Source organism: Drosophila nasuta, chromosome 3 (genome assembly GCF_023558535.2).
Source record: "Drosophila nasuta strain 15112-1781.00 chromosome 3, ASM2355853v1, whole genome shotgun sequence".
Classification (NCBI taxonomy): Eukaryota; Metazoa; Arthropoda; class Insecta; order Diptera; family Drosophilidae; genus Drosophila; species Drosophila nasuta.
In genome coordinates, this window is record NC_083457.1 from 14,254,682 (window position 1) to 14,282,313 (window position 27,632).

General features: G+C 40.2%; 11 protein-coding genes and 1 pseudogene across 16 annotated transcripts; 6 read left to right on the forward strand and 6 right to left on the reverse strand.

Annotated features, from left to right (window-relative positions):
• Positions 1 to 119: 119 nt before the first annotated feature.
• Positions 120 to 4,840, reverse strand: LOC132793372 (condensin complex subunit 1). Its single transcript, XM_060803282.1, has 6 exons — positions 4,641 to 4,840; positions 4,059 to 4,530; positions 3,102 to 3,997; positions 2,902 to 3,043; positions 2,756 to 2,843; positions 120 to 2,695 (listed from the first exon to the last, which is right to left on the reverse strand). The coding sequence occupies exons 1-6, from the start codon at positions 4,765 to 4,767 to the stop codon at positions 188 to 190; spliced, it is 4,233 nt and encodes a 1,410-aa protein (XP_060659265.1). The 5' UTR covers positions 4,768 to 4,840; the 3' UTR covers positions 120 to 187.
• Positions 4,841 to 4,967: 127 nt separating this feature from the next.
• Positions 4,968 to 7,303, forward strand: LOC132793373 (nucleolar protein 9). Its single transcript, XM_060803283.1, has 2 exons — positions 4,968 to 5,259; positions 5,324 to 7,303. Exons 1-2 carry the CDS (start codon positions 5,070 to 5,072, stop codon positions 7,147 to 7,149), a joined length of 2,016 nt encoding a protein of 671 aa, XP_060659266.1. The 5' UTR covers positions 4,968 to 5,069; the 3' UTR covers positions 7,150 to 7,303.
• A 54-nt stretch (positions 7,304 to 7,357) lies between these two features.
• On the forward strand, positions 7,358 to 8,404 carry LOC132793378 (phospholipase A2). The gene is made up of 2 exons (XM_060803294.1): positions 7,358 to 7,702; positions 7,774 to 8,404. Exons 1-2 carry the CDS (start codon positions 7,401 to 7,403, stop codon positions 8,039 to 8,041), a joined length of 570 nt encoding a protein of 189 aa, XP_060659277.1. The 5' UTR covers positions 7,358 to 7,400; the 3' UTR covers positions 8,042 to 8,404.
• Positions 8,405 to 8,493: 89 nt separating this feature from the next.
• LOC132793375 (calcium/calmodulin-dependent protein kinase type 1-like) lies at positions 8,494 to 9,613 on the forward strand. The gene has a single exon (XM_060803291.1). The coding sequence runs from the start codon at positions 8,495 to 8,497 to the stop codon at positions 9,512 to 9,514; it is 1,020 nt and encodes a 339-aa protein (XP_060659274.1). The 5' UTR covers position 8,494; the 3' UTR covers positions 9,515 to 9,613.
• LOC132793379 (phospholipase A2-like) lies at positions 9,517 to 10,195 on the reverse strand. The gene is made up of 2 exons (XM_060803295.1): positions 9,960 to 10,195; positions 9,517 to 9,902 (listed from the first exon to the last, which is right to left on the reverse strand). The coding sequence occupies exons 1-2, from the start codon at positions 10,193 to 10,195 to the stop codon at positions 9,611 to 9,613; spliced, it is 528 nt and encodes a 175-aa protein (XP_060659278.1). The 3' UTR covers positions 9,517 to 9,610.
• A 1,827-nt stretch (positions 10,196 to 12,022) lies between these two features.
• LOC132793755 (calcium/calmodulin-dependent protein kinase type 1-like) lies at positions 12,023 to 13,122 on the forward strand (annotated as a pseudogene).
• LOC132793380 (phospholipase A2-like) lies at positions 13,026 to 13,856 on the reverse strand. The gene is made up of 2 exons (XM_060803296.1): positions 13,469 to 13,856; positions 13,026 to 13,411 (listed from the first exon to the last, which is right to left on the reverse strand). Exons 1-2 carry the CDS (start codon positions 13,702 to 13,704, stop codon positions 13,120 to 13,122), a joined length of 528 nt encoding a protein of 175 aa, XP_060659279.1. The 5' UTR covers positions 13,705 to 13,856; the 3' UTR covers positions 13,026 to 13,119.
• Positions 13,857 to 14,740: 884 nt separating this feature from the next.
• On the forward strand, positions 14,741 to 17,635 carry LOC132793376 (calcium/calmodulin-dependent protein kinase type 1-like). Its single transcript, XM_060803292.1, has 2 exons — positions 14,741 to 17,494; positions 17,552 to 17,635. The coding sequence occupies exon 1, from the start codon at positions 16,488 to 16,490 to the stop codon at positions 17,460 to 17,462; it is 975 nt and encodes a 324-aa protein (XP_060659275.1). The 5' UTR covers positions 14,741 to 16,487; the 3' UTR covers positions 17,463 to 17,494; positions 17,552 to 17,635.
• LOC132793381 (phospholipase A2 large subunit-like) lies at positions 17,601 to 18,372 on the reverse strand. Its single transcript, XM_060803298.1, has 2 exons — positions 18,117 to 18,372; positions 17,601 to 18,058 (listed from the first exon to the last, which is right to left on the reverse strand). The coding sequence occupies exons 1-2, from the start codon at positions 18,350 to 18,352 to the stop codon at positions 17,845 to 17,847; spliced, it is 450 nt and encodes a 149-aa protein (XP_060659281.1). The 5' UTR covers positions 18,353 to 18,372; the 3' UTR covers positions 17,601 to 17,844.
• A 153-nt stretch (positions 18,373 to 18,525) lies between these two features.
• On the reverse strand, positions 18,526 to 19,634 carry LOC132793377 (NF-kappa-B inhibitor-interacting Ras-like protein). Its single transcript, XM_060803293.1, has 2 exons — positions 19,368 to 19,634; positions 18,526 to 19,306 (listed from the first exon to the last, which is right to left on the reverse strand). The coding sequence occupies exons 1-2, from the start codon at positions 19,593 to 19,595 to the stop codon at positions 18,791 to 18,793; spliced, it is 744 nt and encodes a 247-aa protein (XP_060659276.1). The 5' UTR covers positions 19,596 to 19,634; the 3' UTR covers positions 18,526 to 18,790.
• Positions 19,635 to 19,771: 137 nt separating this feature from the next.
• On the reverse strand, positions 19,772 to 26,120 carry LOC132793374 (uncharacterized). Of its 6 annotated transcripts, none has more exons than XM_060803288.1 (4): positions 25,925 to 26,120; positions 22,670 to 23,034; positions 20,466 to 20,693; positions 19,772 to 20,400 (listed from the first exon to the last, which is right to left on the reverse strand). In XM_060803288.1, the coding sequence occupies exons 2-4, from the start codon at positions 23,009 to 23,011 to the stop codon at positions 19,903 to 19,905; spliced, it is 1,068 nt and encodes a 355-aa protein (XP_060659271.1). In that variant the 5' UTR covers positions 23,012 to 23,034; positions 25,925 to 26,120; the 3' UTR covers positions 19,772 to 19,902. The 6 variants fall into 6 exon arrangements, with proteins under 6 accessions (XP_060659271.1, XP_060659268.1, XP_060659267.1 ...); XM_060803285.1 differs by having other exon boundaries at positions 25,802 to 26,120; XM_060803284.1 differs by lacking the exon at positions 25,925 to 26,120 and adding an exon at positions 25,557 to 25,611.
• LOC132793382 (uncharacterized) lies at positions 20,861 to 22,642 on the forward strand. Its single transcript, XM_060803299.1, has 5 exons — positions 20,861 to 21,046; positions 21,116 to 21,583; positions 21,632 to 21,955; positions 22,017 to 22,175; positions 22,236 to 22,642. Exons 1-5 carry the CDS (start codon positions 20,989 to 20,991, stop codon positions 22,406 to 22,408), a joined length of 1,182 nt encoding a protein of 393 aa, XP_060659282.1. The 5' UTR covers positions 20,861 to 20,988; the 3' UTR covers positions 22,409 to 22,642.
• Positions 26,121 to 27,632: the final 1,512 nt, after the last annotated feature.

A 27,632-nucleotide genomic window follows, 5' to 3' on the forward strand; every position in this document is an offset into this window, starting at 1 on the left:
GTGACACATTCACACACTCACACCCACAATAGAATTGAAGAAATAAATCTTTGTGCATCTCCATGCCCTTCACAATTTCTCTGCAGCATCCTTAGAATTCATAAAACTACAGTTGCAACTCATTGTAAAAATATATAAATTTATTTAAAATACGTAAGTTAAAATACATATAATGCGATTGACGTTATCATTTGCGTCTTCTGCTCGATTGATTCTTGGCAGGCGCTGGACGCTCCTCCTCGGAGGATTCACTCTCGTCCGACGAGGCTACGGTCTGCTTACGTTGATGTTGCTTCGGCTGTTTCCCCGCTTGGCGCCGAGCAGATGCTTCTTCCTCGGAACTCTCCTCCTCTGAACTGCTCTTTTGACGGGCATTTCGACGCTTAGGCTGTCGGCCACTCTGTGCCTTGTTCGCTGACTTCGCGGTCTTTGTTTTGTTCATACGCGTCTCATTGCTGGCAGCCGGTGCACCTTCGGCTGGTGGATTGGCGCCTGGCTCAGTCACCTGCAGGCATTCGTTGAGGCGCGTCTCAAATTCTGCAACAACTGCCTTGAGTTCTGGCTTGGCAAGCTTCGCAGTGCTGCTAATGATGAGCTTGAAGGACTGGTAGACCTCGTCGATCTGCACCTTGTCCTTGAAGTGTTGCACATTGTCAATCAGCTTCTTTAGAGCACGCTCATTGTAGCTGAGAAGACTCAAGCAATAGGCAATGTCACGCCATTGACGCTCTGTCCGCGTCAGTGGAAAACGTAGACAGAGCTTCTCCACCAGCGTTTCGATTTGGCGATCCTTCTGGATGAGTCCGAGGATGTAGCGCATAATGGTGCGATATTTGTCCTCTTCCAGATGCAGTTTAATGTCGCCCAGCTTGGAGATAATGTCGGGCAGCACATTGTACAATATATTCGATTTGTTGGCAATCTCCTTGAAGAACTGCTGTGTGATGTTCTTAATCTCATCGCTCTCATCGACAATGCACAAGGCCAAATCAGCGATCTGACCCTTAACACGTATCATTTCGTGCAGAATGAGATGTGACAGCATCTTGACCGCAGTCAGACGTAGTTCAGAGTTCTCCTCATGCAGCTGCGCATAAAAATGACTTGTCCAGGGCTCAATAATATTCGGAAAACGAAAGGTCAAGTCGGACAGTCCCACGACCGTATTGCACTTGATCTTCATGTTCTTGGTCAGATTGAGTATGTTCATAAGGAAGGACATGTTCGATTCACAAAACTTCGAGGAGACAGTCATCAAGCGTGCCAACGTCAGAGTCGCCGCCTGTTGCAACTGCGGATCTCGATACTCGCCAGGTTTCTTGCATATTTCAATAATAATTGGATAGATCTTGGACATTAGCGCACTTGGGTTATATAGCAGCATATCTTCGCAAATGGCATTGATTTCCTCCGCAATGTTGTCCTCAGCGGTAGCGCCCACCAAGTCATCGTCGGGTTCCTGTTGCGGCTCGGCAGCCACACCCGATAAACGCTTTCGCACCTCCATGGCGGACACGTTCATTGTCTGGCGACGCAATGCACTCGCCACGTCCTTTTTGTTCTTCTTCTCCTCGAGAGCCGTCAGCTCTTCACGGAATTTCATATTGTTGTACACATCCATGTCCAGGAAGATCATTTCCTTGATGATCATGAAGCCAATGCAGAACACAAACCGCGAAACCAAATAAACTGGCATACGAACTGGACCTTTAGGAGGTTGCGATGGCAACACAGTCTGACTGGGATCTTGTGTCAGTGGCAGGGTCTGTGAATATGGAATGTCCGTGGTCTGTGTGGGAGGCAGCTCTTCTGGCTGGGTATCCGTAATCAACCATTGCTTGTTAAAACGCCTGATTAATTCGCTGACAATATTCTGGGCAAGCTCATCTGGTGCTTGGCACATGCGATAATAGTATTCAAACAGACTCATGGCCAAGCTATCAAATTCCGGCAGTTTGGGGTGGAAGAAAAAGCTCAGGAACAAGCTTGTAATGTCGCGCACGAATTTGGCATTACTGGGATAGCGTTTATAGTACTTGCTATTGTTGTTGGCGTCGATGCTGTTAACCAGCAGCTGCAGACAAGCAGTGTAGATGCGAGGATCCTGTCTCACGCGATCGCCAATGGCAATGTCTTCGATGATCGTTCGATTTGCAGACGCAATTGTTGACTTTGACTGAGAGGCCATAATCAGCAACTGCAATGCTAACCGGGACTCATCTTTAGTGGTTCCCTCCAGCTTCAACGTGAAGCGTTCGAATAGCACTTGGATAATGAGTGCATCAATGTTTTCGCTAGCCACCCACTCGCCCATCAACATTTCCATGGCCGTGTAGTGTCCGTATTCGATTTTCGAGAGAAATTTGGATAGATTCTGCACAACCTTAATGGCATGCGCTCTGCCTGTTAGATCCGTAGTAAAGAGCACGCGGCGATAGGCATTGGAAACTGCATCACGCTTCTCTTTGTCCGAGGACCACACAAGATTCAACATGCGTTGCATGCCCGTCTCGGTGCCATGAATGCCAAAGAGATAGCCGGTGGTAAACAGATCTACGGCCTCAAACACATCCGTGTTCGTCTTGGACAGCAGCATTTCCAGCATTTTTGGCATAGCGCTAGTGGCCACATGCGAGAACTCGATGCTGTCCTTGAGAAACTCAACTGTTTTGATTTGCTTTAGCATTTCTTCGCTCTGCAATGAAATGTGAAATAATTAACTCAAGCTGTTATGAAGATTTTGCTATGCACTTACGCTGTCCTTGCAGCCATTTGCCAGCTTGATATACGTGTTAAACAAGGCCAGCAGATAGGCGCAGTGCTCCTCCGGCTTCAGCTGTTGACTGTGATTTGAAGTTTGAAATTAAGAATAAATTCAACGTCGCAAAAGTAATTACAAACCTTAGATCCTGGTTGCCTGCCATGTAATCAGCCTTACGCACCAGCACTACGGCGTCCTTATAGTTCTTATCCAAAAGCAGCGGCAGAATCCTATTGATCAACACGTCTAATTCCTCTTCTTTATCAAACTGCAGCTCTGGAACTGTCAATAGATTACATACATTAATTAAAATATCTTGGTTAAATTATCTGCAACTTACACTCCCTCACATTCTCTTCGATAATGGGCGACAACTCTGGCACCACAGTCCCAAATTGCTCATTGAACTTCTCGGCTTGCTTGCGTTCCTCGGCAATCACTTCATCTAGCTGTTCCATGACCTGCACTTCCTTTTCGTGTTTCTTTATCAATTCCTCGAGCGTTAGCTTCCCTGAATATGGATTATTCTCGAGAAATGCTTTTATCAGCTGTATAGCTGCCCTTCTGACCAACGAACTCTTGTCCTCCAGCCGATCAACAGCCTCGCGCAACACCTTGATCTGAAAGCTTAGTGGTATGGCATGTTGTTCCTTGAGATGATGCCAAATGTGCATCACTTTAGAACGCACATGCGCCGAAATATCGTTGACATGAGCCACTAAATTATCGAGAAACTCATTGCGCGCCTCCTTCATTTCATCGTCTAGCTCTTCGGAGGTTAGCTCGCTCACTATAGCATCGCCCATGATCTGGAGCACACAATTGCGCAGCACATGCGACTCACAGTCGAGCAATTCGTCGCCCAGCTTGGACAAATGGGGGATCATCAGCTTGGGTGCAATACCCGAGAATTCGGTGAGGAAATTGGAAAAGTTACGCGACACAGCTGTATCCGAAGTGTCGAGAGTGAGTGCTTCCACAAGATCCTTCATGATGATGGAGAATACGGTGGAAATGCTGTACTCCTCATGTAGCAAAAGAATGCCATTTGCCACAGCTGTGGAAGCATGCTCGGTGCTCCTTAAAATTTGCAGTGTACGAGCCGGAAAAGTGATGGCATGATTGTAGCGTTTAATGGCAATGCCAAAGATGTGAAACAACGTGTCGATGACATGTCGATTATCAGGCCGAGGTGGCACTAGCTCCAAGGTACGGTAGCATATATCGCACACCATGCTGGCAAGGAAAGAAATAACTATTAGGATTATTCTTAAGTTATGTTTAAAGTGTTGCATACGTTACAAAGCTCTCCTCGGCAACTGGCGGATTCCAGAGCTTTTCCAAGTGATGCTGCATCATATTAAAGAGTTGTACCAGAAACTTTCCTCGCTTCACATCCCAGTCCGGATACTGTTCCAATGTCTCTGCCTGTTTGCCGCGCTTCTTCTGCTGATTAAATTGCTGCTCCTTCAGCACTTGCTGGACAACAACATCGATGCGTTTCACCGTTTGAATCATCAAATATATGCACATCTTTGTGAGATTTAGGTAGCGCACACGATCCCGCGAAGACGGCGCCTCATTGCTGGCAAGCAAAGGCGCCAATTGGCCACCCAATTGGTCCACTGTGAGGTACAGTAGGTCGAAGGCGCGCATAAGATTGCGTATGGCCGCAGCATCGTTGGCCTTTGTTTCGATGATCGAATAGTAGGTGTCAAAGTGCTCGAATATATAGAATGGATCACAATGATGCACCTTTGATTTGCAAGCTGAAACAACACCAGAGTAGAAGCTTCAATTTGCTGTTCCAATTTTTCCATGTTTTGAATTGCGGGCGCGAAGTCGAAATAATGCACTTCATAATAATGCTTCTACTTACCAAGTAATTGTTCTGGTATCTCATTGGGAGCATAGATCTGTTGTACATAAAACTGATCGCCACGAGAATTGAGTAAATCATTGTTGTTTAATGGTAAAATAAACTGAAAATCGTGAGACTCTTCCATTTTTAAACCGCTTTATTCATTGAAAAGCGACGCTCACTGTTGTTTGTAGAGATGGGACGCACATCAGCCCACTGAACGGAAATTTTATACCAAAATATAATGGTCACACTATAGCAGCAGTCTGGCAACGCCACACAACGATCAAAACCACTGTCAACTGTGTGACCATTAGAGATTACGAAAATTCACCTAAAATACTTTACGGTCACACTGTCGACAATCATATGTAGCGCGTGTTGCACCGCCGCGCACGTTGTTCGTTCGAGTTGTAATTTGGTTTATATTGAACAATTAAAAGTACAATGCAAACGGAAAGTAATGATAAAAGAAAGCGTCCCAAAAAGAAAGGCAACCGCTTTATGCGCAATGCCAAGGGATTCGCTAAGCAAGGCATTTTCGGACGCGGCACGCACATTGACGACGATGAGTTCAACTACTTTATCAACATCTTGGATGCCATGAAAGCTGGTTTCGAGGATGTCGAGGATAGAGGTAAGTACACTCTGCTATATTTAACTTAGCTGTTTGTGTACATAATGGAAATCATATCTTGCAGTTAACATGGCCAACAATGTATTTGAGCAAACAGTGGATAAGGAAATACACTTGTCCTCCAATCAAATTGTGTCCAAAGCAATTGAATCTCTCATTGGCTTTGTGGATGACGCACAACTGGAGCGATTCTTTGCCAAGTTCGGTGAGAGTTTGCGTCCACTGTGTTCCGACCGTTTCGCGTCGCATGTATTACAAAAAATGCTAGAAATTGCATTTCTTCGAGGATTAGGAAAGGCAGCAGCTCTTGAGCAGTCCAATGATGCTCCCAATGCCGCTAAACGGGCCAAACCCGATGCAGCACAAGTTGAGGAACAGTATAATCTGGAAACGGAATTCAGCGAGGCCCATCGTGAAAAGTGCCAGGAATTTGTGCTGCGGATATCCAAGTTTATGCTTAACAATTTAGAAGACTTTGTGTGGGATTCATGCGCCACTCACATCATGCGAACCGCGATACTTTGTCTGGTTGGCATGCATGTGCCGAAAATAGCCTTCGAGAAGGGCGGCGCGGAGCTGGCCAAGCATCGTAAGTTGTACACTGTGCCCGAGGAATGGCATGAGGTCATGAAGGAGTTTCCACAACGTTTGGAAATGTGGCCACAGTTCGTTGACTTTCCCTACCAGGAGCATTCGTCCGCCTTGCTGGGCGTCATATGTCTATCGCTCAGCGTGGTGGACAAAAGCATGTTGAAGCACTTTGGGAAGAAGATATTGACGCAAAGTTTGTTAAAGCCCCACGACGACGTTGAAGACGATGACAAAAAAGTAACGAAAATTGAGATTGATGATGACGATAACGATGGTAACGCTACTAAGGAAGAGCAGATGGAAACCAATGAAGCGACAGAGAATGCCAAGAGTGAGCCACCGGTGATACTACCGAAAGTGTTTCACTACCAGTGTGCTGTTATTCTCCTCGAAACGCTGCTCAGTGTGGCAGGCGCCAAGTTGCTGACCCAGCTTTATGCCATGCTCTTTAGCGGACGCATCGCTTACCTGGCACAGCAGCAACAAACCAATTTCGCAGTGCAACGTCTGCTGCAGCACCTGAAGGAGGTTCCCGACTTTGAGGCGGTGTTCAATGAGCTTCAGCCCCAGACGGAGGAACTGCTTAAGATGGGCTACACTGGCGTTGTATCTGGCCTGTCGGCAGCTTGCTTGCGTTTGGGTGCGAAGCAGGCACAAATGATTTCGGCCCTTCAGAACGCTTTGCATGTCTCTGGGGACAAGGAGAAATCCAAAATGTTCTTCAACTGTCTTGTTAAACTGAAACCACATGAGCTGCTGGCGGGCGACCAGTCGGGCTTTGTGCATCTGCACGGTTCGCTAATAGTGCAGCATATCTTGCAGTTTAATAAGCCCATCTTTCTGGTCAACTGCATCCTGGAATTGCCCGCTGTGCAGCTGTCGCAAGTCTTTAACACACCTAATGGCTCCCATATTGTGGATGCCTTCTTGCAGAGCAAATACATTGGCGAGAAGTCACGTGAACGTCTGATACGACTGCTGGATGGCTTCTATGTGGATCTGGCCATCACTCGGCATGGCTCGCGTGTGTTGGATCAGTGCTTCAAGGCGGCACAGGAAACACAGAAGCTGAATATTGCCAAGGAACTGAGTAATAAGGCCAATATGTTAAAGGGCTCGCCATTTGGCCGCCTCATCTACACAAAATATCGTTTGGATACCTACAAATTGTCGGCCAGCCAATGGCAGGCTAGTTTGGGACAGCAGCTGCAAAAGCAGGAAGATGAGAAAGAGGGCAAGTCGAAGAAACGGTCTGCGAAAACAGCGACCGAGTTATTTAAGGATATTCTTACGCAATAAATAGATTTGGATTTTTAATTTACAAGCTCAATAATATTTACGTTATTTTCAAACAAATTAACTAGCACCTGACTGTGATGCTTAGCAATTTTTTCTACATATGTATAAGAGTATGGATTAAGGGACCTTGAAATTGTAACAGAATCAAATTGAATTTCTTATCGCGCGCAAAAAGTTATCAGCTGAGTAATACCTATTTGTCTGACCTCAAGCAGCTGGCAGTTCAGTTGTGTTTTGCTTTTGACATCGACATGACGCCGATTTACTTGATGCTATTATGTTCGTTCATTGGAGCAACATGGGCATTTGGCGATGAGGCCATCTTCGAGGATGAGGACATTTATAATCAGGCATTGCCGCCTGTGCCGCACACAGGCATCACTGTGCCTGGCACAAAGTGGTGTGGCCCAGGAAATACTGCAGCCAACTACGAGGACCTGGGACGTGAGGAGGAAACTGATAGATGTTGTCGTGCCCACGACCATTGCGAGGAGATAATGGAGTCACATGGCTCGCTGCATGGACTGCCCAACAACACGGATTGGTTTCCCATGTGAGTGACCACATTGCTCATGGAAAATCAATAAACGGTTGAAGATAATTGCTTTACATTCTTGCTTGCAGTCTCAAGTGCAACTGCGAGCAGCAGTTTATCAATTGCCTGCAGGCTGTTAACACCATGACTTCCAATACTTTGGGTCGCATCTACTATGGAACGCGCAGCAAATGCTTTGCTCTGGGCTTCCCCACCACCGGATGCAAGCAGTACCAGGAGGGAACTTTCCGTAAGCGCTGTGTTCGTTACACTGTCAACAAGCAGGCGGCCAAATTGTGGCAGTTATATGATATGCCATTTTACACAAATGCTGCGACACTATTAAACAAATCCTGACACGGGGAATTGTAATCACTATAATAGAGTATATACTTCGGAGTTTATAAATTTGATTAATTCATAGAATATTTAATGGAAGTGAAGTTCTAAAATATATCCGGAAACCTTGAACCATGAATGTGCTACTTCAGCGAATTAGATTGCATATTTCTTAATTAATTTACAATTCTCTGTATGAAATATTTATGTGTAATATTTTTTAGAAATACCCACATAATGTTGTAAAGAAGTTTTGTTTCATAAGTTTAGAACGACCTTCAGCTGTGGATGTGAATAAGGTACATATAATGTACTTACTGTTGCGGTTATTTGTGATTTTGCGGTTACTTTTGAAAATATAAATCAACAAGGAATAATAAATCGAAAGTTTAGTTAGTGAGTCGTACACTTCCGACTCAGATGGAAGTCTTTTAATCGTTATATTTCTTAAAATTAATTAAAATTGTAAATATGGGATCAAATCACACTACACGAGGTTCAATAGAGGACAAATATGATATCCTTTGCTTATTAGGATCGGGAGCATTCTCCAAAGTGCGCTTGGTCGAGACTAGAACGAGCCCAGTTGAACGATATGCAGTTAAAATAATTGAGAGAGCATCCTACATTGGTAAGGAAGAGTTTTTGGATAACGAGATTGAAGTGCTGAAAAGATTTAGCAGATTGGAATCAGAAGAACCATTATCGCATCCAAATATTGTGCAACTGTTGGAAATATACGAAGATGTCTCCAAAGTATATCTGGTCATGGAACTGGTCACCGGTGGCGAATTATTTGATCGGATTGTGGACAGAGGTTACTACAGTGAACGCGATGCATCTCAGCTGCTCAAGCAACTTTTCGACGCTGTCAACTATCTGCATCAGCATGGGATTGTCCATCGAGATCTAAAGCCCGAAAATCTTTTATACTACAGTCCAGACGAAGATAGTAAAATAATGATTGCTGACTTTGGATTTGCAAAAATGGACACGTCGAGCATATTGGTAACTGAGTGTGGAACTCTCGGATATGCGGCACCAGAAATCATTGCTAGAGTGGCATATGGCAGGGCTGTGGATGTCTGGAGTCTGGGTGTGATCGCCTACATACTGCTCTGTGGCTATCCTCCATTCTATGATTCCAATGATGCCATGTTATATACCAAAATAACTAGAGGTTTCTATGAATTCCATTCGGAGTATTGGGATGAAATAAGTGAATCTGCCAAGAATTTGGTATCGAATTTATTGTGTGTTAATGTGAATGAGCGTTACACATGCCAGCAGGCATTAGATCATCCCTGGATATCTGGCAATGAGGCAATTAGTCGCAACATACACGACTCTGTGTCCCAGCAGCTTAGAAAAAACTTTGCCAAGTCCCGTTGGAGGCGAGTAGTTCAAGTCAACACAGTCATCCGAAACATGCAGCAATTGGCACTCAACAGTAAGAACATACCACAGGAGGATGCAAATAAAACAAATTAAAATCACTGTAAATAAATCCACAAATATAGAATATGGATTATTTTGTATCGTCTATTTATATAACATAGTATTTATTTATAAATAAATGATGAAGCTTCAATCGATCTGATTATTTGCCGCAGTCTGCTGCAGATCCTCCTCGGTAAGATGAGTATAGAATGGCAAATCGTAGAATTGCCAGCGACTTGGTTGTGAATTATCCTCCTTGTAGCTCTTGCAGCGCTTCTTAAATAAGTCCCACTGCTGCTCCTCGCACGACACGGTGGGCGGTCCATGGGCAAAGCAAACACTTGTGGTACTGAAATAAATACGACCCAAAGCAGCTGACTGCATATTGTGCAACATGACGAGGCACTGACGAAAGGCAGCCTCGCAACCACAAGAGAAGCTAAAAACAATATTTTGGATGAATAACAATAATAAATTGAATAATTAGCTCACTCACATCGGAAACACGCCGATGTTACTAAGACCGTAGCGTTGCTCATTAGGTAAGATCCTTTGCTCACAGTTGTCATGAGCTCGACAACACGTATCGAGTTCCACTTCAATACCCAGATCGTCGAAGTTCTCTGCTGTATTGCCGGGACCACACCATTTGGTGCCAGGCACCGTTATGCCCATTCCGTGGACACAAGTGATGAATGCCGCCAAAGCAGCCACGTATTGATGAGCTCGCATGCTCTCTTCGAGGGCGAAAGTTGTACTAATCTGTGGAGAAATCCATGCTGACAACAATTTGGAATTTCGGATGCGCAATTGTTTTCTAGGAATTCTAATTGGTTTAGCGACGACGCTGTTTGAATGCTGATAAGACTCGATTGCTAAATTTAATGAGGTAGATTTGGTACTTTAATATTTGCTTCACATTGTATTTGCTTCTATTAAAGATTGATTAATGGAATTGACTGCAGCTTCAACTCGTTTCAATGAACTAGTAGTCTGGCAGATCGTAAAATTGCCAGCGTACTGATTGTGAATTGTCCAATTGAGTTGGGCACTGCTGTCCGTCGCAGGATGCAGTGGGTTTCTCTGGCTAATAGTGCAGCATATCTTGCAGTTTAATAAGCCCATCTTTCTGGTCAATTGCGTCCTGGAATTACCCGCTGTGCAGCTGTCGCAAGTCTTTAACACACCTAATGGCTCCCATATTGTGGATGGCTTATTGCAGACGTCTGATACGTCTGCTGGATGGCTTCTATGTGGATCTGGCCATCACTCGGCATGGCTCGCGTGTGTTGGATCAGTGCTTCAAGGCGGCACAGGAAACACAGAAGCTGTATATTGCCAAGGAACTGAGTAATAAGGCCAATATGTTAAAGGGCTCGCCATTTGGCCGCCTCATCTACACAAAATATCGTTTGGATACCTACAAATTGTCGGCCAGCCAATGGCAGGCTAGTTTGGGACAGCAGCTGCAAAAGCAGGAGGATGAGAAGGAGGGCAAGTCGAAGAAACGGTCAGCGAAAACAGCGACCGAGGGATTTACGATATTCACGACAAATTGGCACATGACTGTGATGCTTAGTGATTTTTTCTACATATGGGTAATTCCATGGCGAAATTTGTCCCGTGCGAGACTTTTTACAGTGCACTGCAGTGAAAATAACATAAACTGAAACAATTTTAAAAATAAGTGAATGTTATTCTTAAAGCTTAAGATAAGCATTATATTTAGAGCTAAGATTGATTTTAGGAACTTCATCTGTTTTACGATAAAATATATAAATTCGTTTCATTTTTTGGTTTTGCGTACGAATTGGTTATTTTTTGCAATTATCACAACAGAAAACAAAACAGAAAGAAAATTCCAAAACCATTCTTAGCTCTAATTAAAGTACTTATCTAGAGCTATTAAAATAAACTTTTCTTATTTTTAAAATTGTTTCAGTTTATGTTATTTTCAATGTAGAGTCTCGCACGGTACAAATTTCGTTATGGAATTACCCATATGTATAAGACAATGGATTAAGGGACCTCGAAATTGTAACAGAATCAATTTGAATTTCTTATCACGCGCAAAAAGTTATCAGCTGTGTAATGTCTATTTGAACTTTCCGTAAGCGCTGTGTTCGTTACACTGCCAACAAGCAGGCGGCCAAGTTGTGGCAGTTCTATGATATGCCATTTTACACAAATGCTGCGACACTATTAAACAAATCCTGACACGGGGAATTGTAATCACTATAATAGAGTATATAATTCAGAGTTTATAAATTTGATTATGTGTAATATTATATTTCTTGGAAATACCTACATAATGTTGAAATGTTTTATTTCATAACTTTAGAACGACCTTCAGCTGTAAATGTGAAAAAGGTACATATAATGTACTTATAGTAAGGGTTATATGACGAAATTTATTGTATTTTTATAATTTGCGATCTTGCGGTTACTTTTGAAAATATAAATCAACAAGGAATAATAAATCGAAAGTTTAGTTAGTGAGTAGTCCACCTCCGACCCAATTGAAAGTCTTTTCTTCGTGATACTATTAAAATTGTAAATATGGCATCAATAGAGGACAAATATGATGTCCTTTACTTAATAGGATCGGGAGGATTCTCCCAAAGTGCGCTTGGTCGAGACTAGAACGAGCCCAGTGGAACAATATGCAGTTAAAATAATTGAGAAAACATCCTTTATTGGCTATGAAGAGTTTTTGGATAACGAGATTGAAGTGCTGAAAAGATTTAGCAGATTGGAATCAGAAGAACCATTATCGCATCCAAATATTGTGCAACTGTTTGAAATATACGAAGATGTCTCCAAAGTATATATAGTCATGGAACTATTTAACGGTGGCGAGTTATTTGATCGGATTGCGAAAAAAAGGTTACTACAGTGAACGCGATGCATCTCAGCTGCTCAAGCAACTTTTCGACGCTGTCAACTATCTGCATCAGCATGGGATTGTCCATCGAGATCTAAAGCCCGAAAATCTTTTATACTACAGTCCAGACGAAGATAGTAAAATAATGATTGCTGACTTTGGATTTGCAAAAATGGACACGTCGAGCATATTGGTAACTGAGTGTGGAACTCTCGGATATGCGGCACCAGAAATCATTGCTAGAGTGGCATATGGCAGGGCTGTGGATGTCTGGAGTCTGGGTGTGATCGCCTACATACTGCTCTGTGGCTATCCTCCATTCTATGATTCCAATGATGCCATGTTATATACCAAAATAACTAGAGGTTTCTATGAATTCCATTCGGAGTATTGGGATGAAATAAGTGAATCTGCCAAGAATTTGGTATCGAATTTATTGTGTGTTAATGTGAATGAGCGTTACACATGCCAGCAGGCATTAGATCATCCCTGGATATCTGGCAATGAGGCAATTAGTCGCAACATACACGACTCTGTGTCCCAGCAGCTTAGAAAAAACTTTGCCAAGTCCCGTTGGAGGCGAGTAGTTCAAGTCAACACAGTCATCCGAAACATGCAGCAATTGGCACTCAACAGTAAGAACATACCACAGGAGGATGCAAATAAAACAAATTAAAATCACTGTAAATAAATCCACAAATATAGAATATGGATTATTTTGTATCGTCTATTTATATAACATAGTATTTATTTATAAATAAATGATGAAGCTTCAATCGATCTGATTATTTGCCGCAGTCTGCTGCAGATCCTCCTCGGTAAGATGAGTATAGAATGGCAAATCGTAGAATTGCCAGCGACTTGGTTGTGAATTATCCTCCTTGTAGCTCTTGCAGCGCTTCTTAAATAAGTCCCACTGCTGCTCCTCGCACGACACGGTGGGCGGTCCATGGGCAAAGCAAACACTTGTGGTACTGAAATAAATACGACCCAAAGCAGCTGACTGCATATTGTGCAACATGACGAGGCACTGACGAAAGGCAGCCTCGCAACCACAAGAGAAGCTAAAAACAATATTTTGGATGAATAACAATAATAAATTGAATAATTAGCTCACTCACATCGGAAACACGCCGATGTTACTAAGACCGTAGCGTTGCTCATTAGGTAAGATCCTTTGCTCACAGTTGTCATGAGCTCGACAACACGTATCGAGTTCCACTTCAATACCCAGATCGTCGAAGTTCTCTGCTGTATTGCCGGGACCACACCATTTGGTGCCAGGCACCGTTATGCCCATTCCGTGGACACAAGTGATGAATGCCGCCAAAGCAGCCACGTATTGATGAGCTCGCATGCTCTCTTCGAGGGCGAAAGTTGTACTAATCTGTGGAGAAATCCATGCTGACAACAATTTGGAATTTCGGATGCGCAATTGTTTTCTAGGAATTCTAATTGGTTTAGCGACGACGCTGTTTGAATGCTGATAAGACTCGATTGCTAAATTTAATGAGGTAGATTTGGTACTTTAATATTTGCTTCACATTGTATTTGCTTCTATTAAAGATTGATTAATGGAATTGACTGCAGCTTCAACTCGTTTCAATGAACTAGTAGTCTGGCAGATCGTAAAATTTCCAGCGTACTGATTGTGAATTGTCCAATTGAGTTGGGCACTGCTGTCCGTCGCAGGATGCAGTGGGTTTATCTGGCTAATAGTGCAGCATATCTTGCAGTTTAATAAGCCCATCTTTCTGGTCAATTGCATCCTGGAATTGCCCGCTGTGCAGCTTTCGCAAGTCTTTAACACACCTAATGGCTCCCATATTGTAAATGCCTTCTTGCAGAGCAAATATATTGGTGAGAAACCACGTGAACGTCTGATACGTCTGCTGGATGGCTTCTATGTGGATCTGGCCATCACTCGGCATGGCTCGCGTGTGTTGGATCAGTGCTTCAAGGCGGCACAGGAAACACAGAAGCTGAATATTGCCAAGGAACTGAGTAATAAGGCCAATATGTTAAAGGGCTCGCCATTTGGCCGCCTCATCTACACAAAATATCGTTTGGATACCTACAAATTGTCGGCCAGCCAATGGCAGGCTAGTTTGGGACAGCAGCTACAAAAGCAGGAAGATGAGAAGGAGGGCAAGTCGAAGAAACGGTCAGCGAAAACAGCGACCGAGGGATTTACGATATTCACGACAAATTAACTAGCACATGACTGTGATGCTTAGTGGTTTTTTCTACATATGGGTAATTCCATGGCGAAATTTGTCCCGTGCGAGACTTTTTACAGTGCACTGCAGTGAAAATAACATAAACTGAAACAATTTTAAAAATAAGTGAATGTTATTCTTAAAGCTTAAGATAAGCATTATATTTAGAGCTAAGATTGATTTTAGGAACTTCATCTGTTTTACGATAAAATATATAAATTCGTTTCATTTTTTGGTTTTGCGTACGAATTGGTTATTTTTTGCAATTATCACAACAGAAAACAAAACAGAAAGAAAACTCCAAAACCATTCTTAGCTCTAATTAAAGTACTTATCTAGAGCTATTAAAATAAACTTTTCTTATTTTTAAAATTGTTCCAGTTTATGTTATTTTCAATGTAAAGAGTCTCGCACGGTACAAATTTCGTTATGGAATTACCCATATGTATAAGACAATGGATTAAGGGACCTCGAAATTGTAACAGAATCAATTTGAATTTCTTATCACGCGCAAAAAGTTATCAGCTGTGTAATGTATATTTGAACTTTCCGTAAGCGCTGTGTTCGTTACACTGTCAACAAGCAGGCGGCCAAGTTGTGGCAGTTCTATGATATGCCATTTTACACAAATGCTGCGACACTATTAAACAAATCCTGACACGGGGAATTGTAATCACTATAATAGAGTATATAATTCAGAGTTTATAAATTTGATTATGTGTAATATTATATTTCTTGGAAATACCTACATAATGTTGAAATGTTTTATTTCATAACTTTAGAACGACCTTCAGCTGTAAATGTGAAAAAGGTACATATAATGTACTTATACAAGGTGCGTTCCAAAGTAAACAGGACTTTTAACAAAAAGACAGAACAAATAGGTTTTTCGGCAAAATCAATTTATATTATTCAAAATAGTTTCCTTCTGCTTTAATACAGCTTTTTGCACGGTCCAAAAGCATGTCGAACGAGTGTTTTATCTCGTTGCCCGGTATGGCCTCCAGTATGCCGGTGCAAGCCGTTTGAATGGCCTCGACGTCTGCATAACGCCTTCCTTTCATCGGCAAATGCATTATTCCGAAAAGGTAGAAGTCGCACGGTGCCATATCAGGTGAATACGGGGAGTGGTTGATGGTTAAAATGTGATTTTTGGTCAAATAGTCGGTCCTTCGAATGTTGAATTCAGAACAATTTTTGGACGTCAGTCAATTTGTGCGGAACAAACCGTGCACACAAATTTTGAAAGCCCAAATGTTCGGTCAAAATGCGATAAATCGATGTTTCGGAGATGTTTCCATAAATTTCAATGATGATTTCGGCTGATTTTTTATGAATTCACGCACAGTTTCGATGGAATTTTCGGTTATCGCGGATTTTGGTTGGCCCACATGTTCATCGTCATTTATGTCCTCACGATCACTTTGAAAACGTTGGAACCACTCGTCCACTCTGCTACGGGATAGGCAACCATCGCCATTAACTTGTTTCGTCAATTGAAACGTTTCGGTAAAAGTTTTAAAACAAAATTAAATGTTGGCTCTTTGTTCGAAGCTCATTTTCGCACCGATGACAAAAACATACTGACACTTAAAACGCAATAACTTCACTTCCAATAGATGAAATGTCATGAAATTTTTACTGGAAGTCGATAAAGGATAGCAGATTCTAACGCACTAGTTGATATATAGATGGCGCCACTAGATGGCGCTAGATTCAAAAAGTCCTGTTTACTTTGGAACGCACCATGTAGTAAGGGTTATATGACGAAATTTATTGTATTTTTATAATTTGCGATCTTGCGGTTACTTTTGAAAATATAAATCAACAAGGAATAATAAATCGAAAGTTTAGTTAGTGAGTAGTCCACTTCCGACCCAATTGAAAGTCTTTTCTTCGTGATATTATTAAAATTGTAAATATGGCATCAATAGAGGACAAATATGATGTCCTTTACTTAATAGGATCGGGAGGATTCTCCAAAGTGCGCTTGGTCGAGACTAGAACGAGCCCAGTGGAACGATATGCAGTTAAAATAATTGAGAAAACATCCTTTATTGGCTATGAAGAGTTTTTGGATAATGAGATTGAAGTGCTGAAAAGATTTAGCAGATTGGAATCAGAAGAACCATTATCGCATCCAAATATTGTGCAACTGTTTGAAATATACGAAGATGTCTCCAAAGTATATATAGTCATGGAACTGTTTAACGGTGGCGAGTTATTTGATCGGATTGCGAAAAAAGGTTACTACAGTGAACGCGATGCATCTCAGCTGCTCAAGCAACTTTTCGACGCTGTCAACTATCTGCATCAGCATGGGATTGTCCATCGAGATCTAAAGCCCGAAAATCTTTTATACTACAGTCCAGACGAAGATAGTAAAATAATGATTGCTGACTTTGGATTTGCAAAAATGGACACGTCGAACCTAATGGTAACTGTGTGTGGAACTCCGGAATATGCGGCACCAGAAATCTTTGCTAGAGTGCCATATGGCAAAGCTGTGGATGTCTGGAGTCTGGGTGTGATCGCCTACATACTGCTTTGTGGTAATTTTCCATTCTATGATAAAAACGATGACATGTTATTTGCCAAAATAACTAGAGGTTTCTATGAATTCCATTCGGAGTATTGGGATGAAATTAGTGAATCTGCCAAGAATTTGATATCGAATTTATTGCGTGTCAATGTGAATGAGCGTTACACATGCCAGCAGGCATTGGATCATCCCTGGATATCTGGCAATGAGGCAATTAGTCGCAACATACACGACTCTGTGTCCCAGCAGCTTAGAAAAAACTTTGCCAAGTCCCGTTGGAGGCGAGCAGTCCAAGTCAATACAGTCATCCGAAACATGCAGCAATTGGCACTCAACAGTAAGAACAAATTTTGAATCGGATACAACTAAAACAAATTAAAATCACCGTAAATAGATCCACAAATATAGAATATGGATTATTTTGTATCGATTACATTACATAGCATTTAGTTATTTATTTATAAATAAATGAAGCTTTAATCGATCTGATTATTTGCCGCAGTCTGCTGCAGATCCTACTCGCTGAGATGACAACGTATCGGGTTCCACTTCGGATGCACAATTTGTTTTTAGGAATTCTAATCGGTTTAGCGACGACGCTGTTTGAATGCTGATAAGACTTGATTGCTAAATTTGATGAGTTTATTTGGTACTTTAATATTTGCTTCACATTGGATTTGCTTCTATTAAAGATTGATTCATGGAATTGGCTGCAGCTTCAACTCGTTTCAATGAACTAGTAGTCTGGCAGATCGTAAAATTGCCAGCGTACCGATTGTGAATTGTCCAATTGAGTTGGGCACTGCTGTCCGTCGCAGGATGCAGTGGGTTTCTCTGGCCCAATGCAAATATTAGTAAACCGAAAGTATAGAAAACCTAAAGCAGATGACTGTGGATTGTTGACCTCATGAAGACACTTGAAAAAGGCAGCCTCACAGCTACAAGAGAAGCTAAGAAAAGATCAAAACTATTAATATAAATAGGTAATTGAATTATACGCACACTTACATAGTACATGGCTCATTGTTACTAAGTCCATAGCCTTGCTCCTTTGTCAAAATCTTTTGCTCGCAGTTGTGATGAGTTCGGCAGCACTTCTCAATTTCTACGCGAGGTCCCAGATCATTGAAGCTCCTTGCTATTTTCTCGTTACCACACCATTTTGTGCCAGCAAATGTTGTGGCCCTAGCATGGACACAAATAATTAAAGCCGCCAAAGCAGCCGCACATTGTAGAATACGCATATTCTTTACGAAAGTGAAAGTTAAACTAAGCTTGGAAATACTGCATGCCGGCGAGTCATTGAATGCTTAATTGTTTAAGACGCTATTTGTTTGCCGATAAGACTTAATTACCGAATTTCGTGAAGTCTTTTCGTAGATAAGAATATGTAAACATTTAATTAAGGCCACTATATATAAAATTGATAACTAAATTCATTATTAGTAAGTTAGCTTTTTACAAAAGAATATAAAATTTTGGTTGATTTTACAATTTGCCTGCATAGAGTCTTTACTAAGTATTTTATACACATTTGAAGAGGCAAGCATATTGCTCAGACGATAATCACAACAATAAACATATAATATAGGGTCAAATTAATACTCATATAATATTATGCACGTTAGTCATTAAGTTCGCCGACTATATTGAAAATTTAAATGTGTTTGGATTTGCACATCCTAAACCTCACTCTTCTGACGATTCTGCATCACTTGTCGCAGCTGTGGGAAAGTGCTCTTCGTCTGCGGCGGATGCAGGCGGGCGCACAGTACTGTGAAGGGCTCGTACAGTGAAGGACGTTCCATAACATTGACGGTGTAATGCTTGATGCGTTCACGTTGACACCAATTGTTTGCCCGATCCATTACTGATTCCACTGGAATTGGCGTTGTGGGAGGCGTATCCTTTTTACTGCGTGCTCGCACATTGGCCAATACAATGACCGGCACCTCCTTTTTTTCCTTGTGCTTGTCTATGTCAGTTTTAATGTCTGCCAGCATATCTAAGCTACGTGGATCAGTTGGATCGTACACGAGCACAAATGCATCGGGAAATTGCAAATAGTGACGCGGCAATTGAGCAGCCTGTTCACCCTGTAGTCCGGCTGTGTCATAAATGCGCAGGGTTTCTCGAGCTCCACCCCGTCCTGTGTCCACGCTTGCAACATATATATCCTCGATTGTTGGATGCAATTCCTTGACAATATTTACTTTTGTTTACGAAAAATTTAATGACGAATATTTGCGATCCACTTACGGTTTCAGTATTCACGTTTCCGTAAACTAGCTGCTCGATCAATGCCGTTTTACCAACATTCTTCATGCCACACACTAACACTTTGCCCACTTTACCGATCTTTGCATTTAACATTTTTATAGATAAATTATATTGAAAAATAAACAAATAAACAAATCGGCTGCACCGTTTTAACTTTCGCCAGTACTGTTTTTGGAGTGACCGTAAGTTGTTATTAAAAAATACCATAAATTCAATTTTCTGTGACTGTTGACAATAAGTATAAACGGAAATATATCGATATATAACCAATCGATAAAATCGATGACAGTTAAGTTTTAAATTTAAAATGATTTGTTGACTGGCATTTATTTACCTTAAATATATGAAACAATGCAATAAAAAACAATTACATACATACCAATGTTATTTTATTTGAATTTGGTTGGTATCACCGTTGTTTATCTCATTGCATAAACTTATATAAACAATGTCTTCTTAGTAATTAGTCTTATATTACAAATTTGATCTTATAAAGCGAAATGTCACTTAGCCACTACGACCACCGTAGTTGGAATCTTAATTTACGCAAGTGGATACGTGTCTTAAATACATTATCCCAAAATGGACTACTAATCCCATATCCGAGATCTTGATGCGCAAAATGATGCTGATAATGATATCGCTTCATATCATACAAATGGTGGCTTGCCTTTGGATTGCCATAATGCAAATAGTAATGAATCATGTCATAGCATAAATAGCCTAGTAAGGCACCCGATAGAATTATTCGGGGATTATGATTTTGCAGAATTAAACTAATTGGAGAATACAGAATAGAGGCAAGTACAACCCCAGGCAGTGGTGGAAAAACAAGCCTCATAGGGTCAAAAGGTACTTTGTGGTGCAGACCATGTATCATAAAATGAAAAGTGCATAACCAAGGTCCACTGTCTTCAGTCAGCTTTATATGAAATACCCAGCGGTGCAATACGTATTCCAGGAAAGTCCAAAGGAGTACACCAAACAAAATGTAACCTGATAAAATTGCGACCTAAAAAGACCAGAATTAAAAAGTTAGTTTTTCTTTTTAATTGTGATGACAATTAGATCACTTACGTCACTTGTACTTTTAGCTTTTGCCTGAAATTCCAGTCCAGCTAAAACGGTGATAACTGGTATCCAAAAAGTTGGAACGACCCACCATGGGGTCTTTGTGCACATTTCCAAGTACCAAGGTCCGAACAAACGAAGCGGCCTGTCCACCGGCTTGTGCACCCACTCATCATAATATTTTGTTATGTTTTTAATTTGAGGCAGCATTGCTTTTGACCAGTCCACAAGATGCTAAAAAATTCAAATAAAACCACCGTTACTTTGTGATTGCAATGTTTGTTAAAATATCGTTATACAATGTGGCAACGCTTTTCTCTATGGCAATGTCTATCGGCTAATCGATAAATTAAAAACAATCAGAAGTTGGCGTCCAGAGCAGCTGGTAGTTTTTACTTCAAAGCTGTCATTTGAACAAGTGAATTGTGTTCGTTCCGTTATCTGAACGCTGACAAACACGAAAGCATTTAAATTTCTAATATATTTTAACACAATAATATACTCAATATAGACAAGATACAGCAAAATCATGTCGAACACATCGATACGTCCAATACCAACATTGAGAGGCATGTTTACGGTGCCGCGTAAGTATTATTTTCATGCACGCAACCATGACAACAAATAGGGAAATGTTGACGCGGTGGTTTTCACAGGTCCAACACCGGGACGTAATTTTCTAAAGGAAAACAAAAAGACTTTGCGCTCTCTGGAAAAGGCGACAGCTGAGAAACTCGCAGCCAAGGAACCAGTGCGCCCGAAATGGATGCCTCCATTGCGTCGCGCTGCATCTGAGTCGCATGAGCCATGCCAGAAGCACTGCCACGCCGAGAACTTCTTGGTGACCAGACAAAATGACGACGAATCGTCCAATATGCTACGGAACCGCAACAATTCGCGTTCACAGCACAGCCTGCAAATTCCAGTGGCAGAAGAACCTTCCGGAGATTATGCACGATCTGTGAAGCGAGAGGCACAAAAGGTTCTTATTGCACCAGAGGTTACAGTTAAACAGTCGGAGCGTTGTCTCTCGTGTGGCAGTGGACGCAGCTCCACAAGCATTGGCATACAGACCGAGGATATCATGGACGAACTCTATTTGACCAATGCATTAAAAAAAGTGAGTAAAGAAATTATACTGCTATAACCATTGTACAAATTTCACCATGTAGATGCAACTTTGACGGAAAGACAATGTTTAGCGAAGGGGGGGATTAATGCAGCTGACGATGACTATGATGGCAATTACAGGGGTATAGGCTATGGCCAGTACGATGAGGATGATCAGCCATTGTCTGGCCGTTCCAATGCTAAATATAACCAATTGAATATTGATGACAACGAGGCTATCATGCCCATGCCAGAGCTACATAACTTGGCTCTTGACAACAATGACAACGAGGAGCTGCCGTTAAGTGGACGCAGTCGTGCCACAATTGGCAGCATGGCTTCGACCGCCACCACAAAATCAAAGCGTCGCGAACACAAATTGGGCTGTGAGTCATTAGTTAATGAATGTATTTGAATTGTAGCTGAACGCTTTCAATTCTTTCGCAGCACGTGATGATCTGCGACTTCCTCGTTATTTGGAAAAAGAAAAGCGTGATAAGGCTGAAGCTAGAGAGCGCCATGAGGCACGCGATCCAGATTGTCCCCGTGGTCATGTGTTGCTCAGTGAAGCAGATCGCTTGGCGGCTCTGGCTAAAGCCAAGCAACGTAAGTTATCATTCATCTTGCATGCAGTTTGAAATGTCACTAATAGCATTTTATTCTTAGGCTTTGATTTGCTGATTAATGAACTGAACCACATGCCAATGACAGCTCAAACATTGCGTGTGCGTTCGCGTAAGGCTGAGATTGATAAGGAGCTCACTCTTGTCGAAGATGATATACGCATCTATTCCAAGGAGAAAGTTTATGTGAAGGCAAATAAATCGCGAAATCTTTAATATGTTAGTCTATGGCACGTTAGCAGTGAAAAACAAAAACTACAATGTAATTTAAATGAATTTGAAGAATTGGAACAGCAACTAGTCTTTCCTTCTGTTAAGTATTTATATATTTTCATTATATGAGCAAAGAACAATCTATAAAAAGGTGCGCTCTAGCAAAGACAATTTAAAACACCACAAAAAAACAGTTTCAGAGCATATTAAAAAATGTCGCATTTGACCAACAAAATAGATGGAAACTCATATTTCATTACTTACTTCCATACTCTCATCCAACTGATTATTATTCGTATCCTCGGACTCTTTTTGATGTTGCAGCAATTCAATGCCATTCTCTGAAGATGTGTTTTTTGAATGTGATTTTTTGGTGCTTTCATATTCCGACGAGTCCACCTTGTATTCCCTCATTAAGTACATGGCTGCATCAGAATGTGGCGGAGCCTTCATGAAGCGTGATGTCATATCCGAATCGTTGAGTCCCTTGAGGGTGTTGATACCGCCCGGATGTTTGTGCATAAATTCGGATATATCATAGTACTGCTGTCGATATTTCACAATGAATTTGTTATTACTTTGCTCCATCTCTTTGGGAGCATCCATTTTGCACGACTTTGAATTATTGACTGAAATTGGAAAAAAGTTTTTAAAGCAATTATAAAATTATTCTATTGTAATAGATTCGTAACTTTTTAATTAAATGCATGAACAAGTTTTCACCTGCCAATTATTGCTGACTGATAGTCGACAAAAATTATTCAACTGGCAATTCTTTTTTTTTTTTACAACTGAAATTCTAATTGTAACGATTTTATTTTGCCTAATCACCATTGTTCGTAAAACATGTTTCAGTATTTATAACACTGATAAACAATCGAAAGATATGCGCAGAATACGTATACAAATTGTAGGCGAAATTGCGAAATTCTCGTATTATTCGATAATTTCATTTATTGAAGAACTAATTGCGTTAGTTATTGGTTCTAATTCTCTATCACATAACGGCTTAATCGTATATGCAATATGAGTTCTTTATTATCCAATATGAACTTCTAGGAATAATTTTCGAGCTTGCAATTAATATTATTAGTTCATAGAGTTAAATTTTTCAATATAAAGTTTAGTAGAATAAAATATATTTAATTTACCCGATTTGACTGAAAACAAGTGACACTAAATCCAAAATAGAAAGTTTAGTCGGATAGATTTATAACTATTCAAACAAATTTTTATGTTCAGTTATTAATATTTTATAAGTTAAATGTGTTTAATTGTGCGATAATAGAACCAATTTGATATCAAATAGTACTTATATCTAATTGAGCTTGAGAAAATTTGCAAGCTGTTGGAATTTTTACGATTATAAAGCATGAATTGGGTCTGTCTGTCTTGCCAAAGGGTGAATGCATTTTTATTTAAAATGCATTCCTCTGAACATAAAGCAGATGTTACATTTTCCCGTCTAGATAGAACAAATGCATTTGTGATTATTACACAAATGCCAGCAAGTGTTCTCGCAAATGACCTTAACATACATAAATATTCGATCGGAAAATGCAAAGAAATCGAAATATGTTGTATTCATACTTTTGAATGCATTCATTGCCTTACTATGGACTATGACTTTGCCTTTGACTACGCGCCATTTGGAACGTAACATTAAATAGTATGTATCGTAGAGGTATACTATAGTAAGTACTCTTGGTACTTGTGTGTGTGTAGTCGTAATCATATATGGTAAGTAAACAGACTTGCAAGTTATCACTTATCGCGATAACGCATTGATGAAGCCGTGTTAATGCCGCGTCCCGGGCGGCAACTTGCTGCTTGTTGGTTTCTGGCTTGCTCATGTCGTTTGTCAAAGTCCATTGGTAAGCCCATTCTAGCAAAAGCAGGGAAAAAACTACACCTGAAACATGGACAAGGTGTACCAAATAGATAGATAGCTAACAGATATACTCATACTCCTATAGATATGGAAATATATATGGAAAGAGTTGCACTCTGACTCATGCCATGGGCTTTTTCAGCTTTGTCTGCGTCATATTGATTAATGGCCCTCAGGAACTCTATCTCTATATAATATAACACCTTATCATAGATAGGGACTGAGGGGAAAAGACAGCCGGTATTATTCAATTTTTATCTGTTTCAGACTACATATGGTACAGATAGTCGCCGATGTGGCTACGCGATGACTTTGACTAACAGTGGTTTCCTGACAACGTTTTCGCATGTTTACGCTTATCGATGGATGTTATCTATTGAGGTTAGTTGTAACAATAGTATATAGGCAATATTTCGACCGATTCTTCAAATGGTCAAGGCGTGTCACAAATGGTTCAAATGGTGTTTTCCCTTTATCTAATCGCATTAACATGTCAAAATGTCGGAGTAGGCCGCGTACTCGCTTCATGATTAATCACACTCTGAAAGCGAAAGCAGTCAATCCCAGCTAGATTTATTTGCATTGTGGTAACAAGAGATTTATTACATCGCTTCACTATACCCGGTAATCAAGCGTTTAACTGCTTGATAGGAATCAAACATAACGTAACAAATAATAGAAGCATCTCTATAATGGATTTTTCTTGCATATGTTTTCGTTTTAGTTCAGTCATTTGTATTCTTAAATCTCAGTAACTAAACTTGTTCATAGATTTATTTAGAGTTTTATTCACACCCCCCTCAAATCGAATTCTAATTTGCACTTTATAATAAATTTCGTTAGAACTTTAAAGTTATTGAGAAACATGTTTTCAAGAGTGAATATCACGTGTATTATTATTCACTCATTTAAATTATACTCAATATTCCCGGTATTTTGCAGTCGAACACTATTATTATTATTCTCTTTTTTAATAAATATGATTTTCATTCATAAACACAATAACATATTTCTTTAATTGACAGCTATGCCCGCCTTTCGTTTAATATTCTGCTTATGAAACTACGTTCTTTCACTTTCAGTCGCACAATTTCGATGGAGGTCGGATAAAAATTTTTGAAAGAAACTATTTTTCTGTAGCAACGTTATCGCTGTCCATAGGGAAAAGAGGGCAGAGTACTCCACATGAAGAGGGTGTCCAGGTCTTAAGTATCATAATCAGTGTTTGCACTTGCTTATAAACTTGTGTGCGGCAATAACCAAATTTCACGTTGTTGAAAAACAACTTTTTTTTAGACATTTTTGGAATGGTAGTTTTCATTTGCAGACCAGAAGTAAGTATTTCTCTCTGAGAATCTTCAATGAACAAGAGCTTAGCTGAAAATATCCTTTTGTAACGGAAGTTAATTTAAAAGTTCTTGCAATATTGAACCGTTGTACAAAAACTTCCGTACTATAGTCTACTATTGAAGCTTTTATTAATTAATGAGCTACCCCTGCAGTACCTATTCAGGTCGTGGATTTATCAATGGCAAGTCCAAAGCCAAAGAGTACACAATATCAAGTTGCGACGATTAACAAAAGCGCAAACGGCATTAAGATATTATTTATTTATTTATCAAACTCACGAGGGCGGTTCAATGCGAATAAGAAAATAAAAACAAGCGCGAATTGTTTTCTTGTGTTGTTTTTTGCTACGCAGACTGCAACCGGTAGCCAGAATACGCGTCGTATACGCAATGTACCAAGACGAACAAAGACGAAACGAAACGAAAATGAAGACGAAGACGAACCGATACGAACGACAAACCGTACGCAACGCAACTCAACTCGCAACTGAAATTGAAATCCAAACAAACCGCCAAACGGTTTGAAGGAGCTACACACACACACACATATGCATATACATCGACTGCGACTGCGGCAGAGGCAGCGACGCTGACTGCGCTGTCGCACTATCATTGCTTAGTAAGTATAAAAGTTTCAACACAAGATAAACGCAACTGATAAGATTAAGCGACCTGCGTTGGCGGACCTCATAATGCTCATAGACTATTTCCAGTATTTCTAACAATCTCATGCTTAGAACTCTATTAACTTTCATGATACGGAGCATTTGATCGACAGTGTTGGGAATTTCAGTTTTATAATTGTTTTATGACCTGTTCGTAAACTACATTTGTTTAATAATATCCTATATTTGCAACCCGTATCCCAGCTACGATCGTTGGTAATATCGAGGTCTTGGCAATCAGTTTTGCGGTTGAGTCACAATTCTTAGCCAGCAACGCGATAGGAATTGATGATTTTTAGTGCAACCAAAATACAAGTGTTTAATTTAATCGTTTGATCATTGATAACCGACAAGCATGTTCATACCCTGTATCCAATTACGGGTATATATTACTGTACATTTTTGAGTTCTAGTTGAATTTATGATTTATAAACTTTTGCTCAATTATTTGAAGCAGCCAAAAGCATCCACGATTGTTGTCGACTGTGTGAAAAATCCAGTTTTTTGCTTTTACTTAAAACAATCTGTTTATTATTAGTTTTTTTTTTGTTTTTAGAGATTTTATTGCATTGAAAAAGAAACATATGTGTCATTTTGTTCGCAAGCATGACGAAACTGAGTATACGTAAGTAAATCTTAGTTAAAGAAACAAGTGAACCGAAGTTGTTAAGTTTAAAGTGCACTAAACTTCAAGGTGACTAAATTGGTATTCTGGCTAATTATCAAAACCGTTTTTCCAATTATGAAAGGTTTGCCTCAAATACCTAAATTCGAAAAGTATCTACATATGTATATCGCATGGGATTTGGTTAGTAGTCAGTAGCAACAAATAAACGAATAAATGCTTAAGCAACAACTGAAACAGTTAAGTTGAAAATGTACTAAATTTCAAGATTACTAAATTAGAATTACCCAATTGGTATTATGTCGAACTTTTTTGCAATTTGGAAAGGTTCGCTTAGTAACATCTGTAACATCTAACATAATGTGTATTACTTTATAATAACTTTTATTCATAAACAAATAAATTAATCGTTTTACATATAAATACTTACAAGGTATCGCATAGTCGAGAATTCACAATCAATTAATTTTATGTGCTTTTTTTTCTTAAATCTTATAAGCAATATTTAATCAAACGTCATGTGCCTTGATTAGTTGTAAGAGTACAAATACTTCGAATGAGTCATATTTGAATAACTACTAATTTTATTACCAAATAATATTAAAGCAAGTAAGAAATCTACAGTGGAGTATAATTGACTGTGAGATTCACGTTACCCAAGCAAAACAGTGCTTTAATTTAATTTTAAAATAATTTT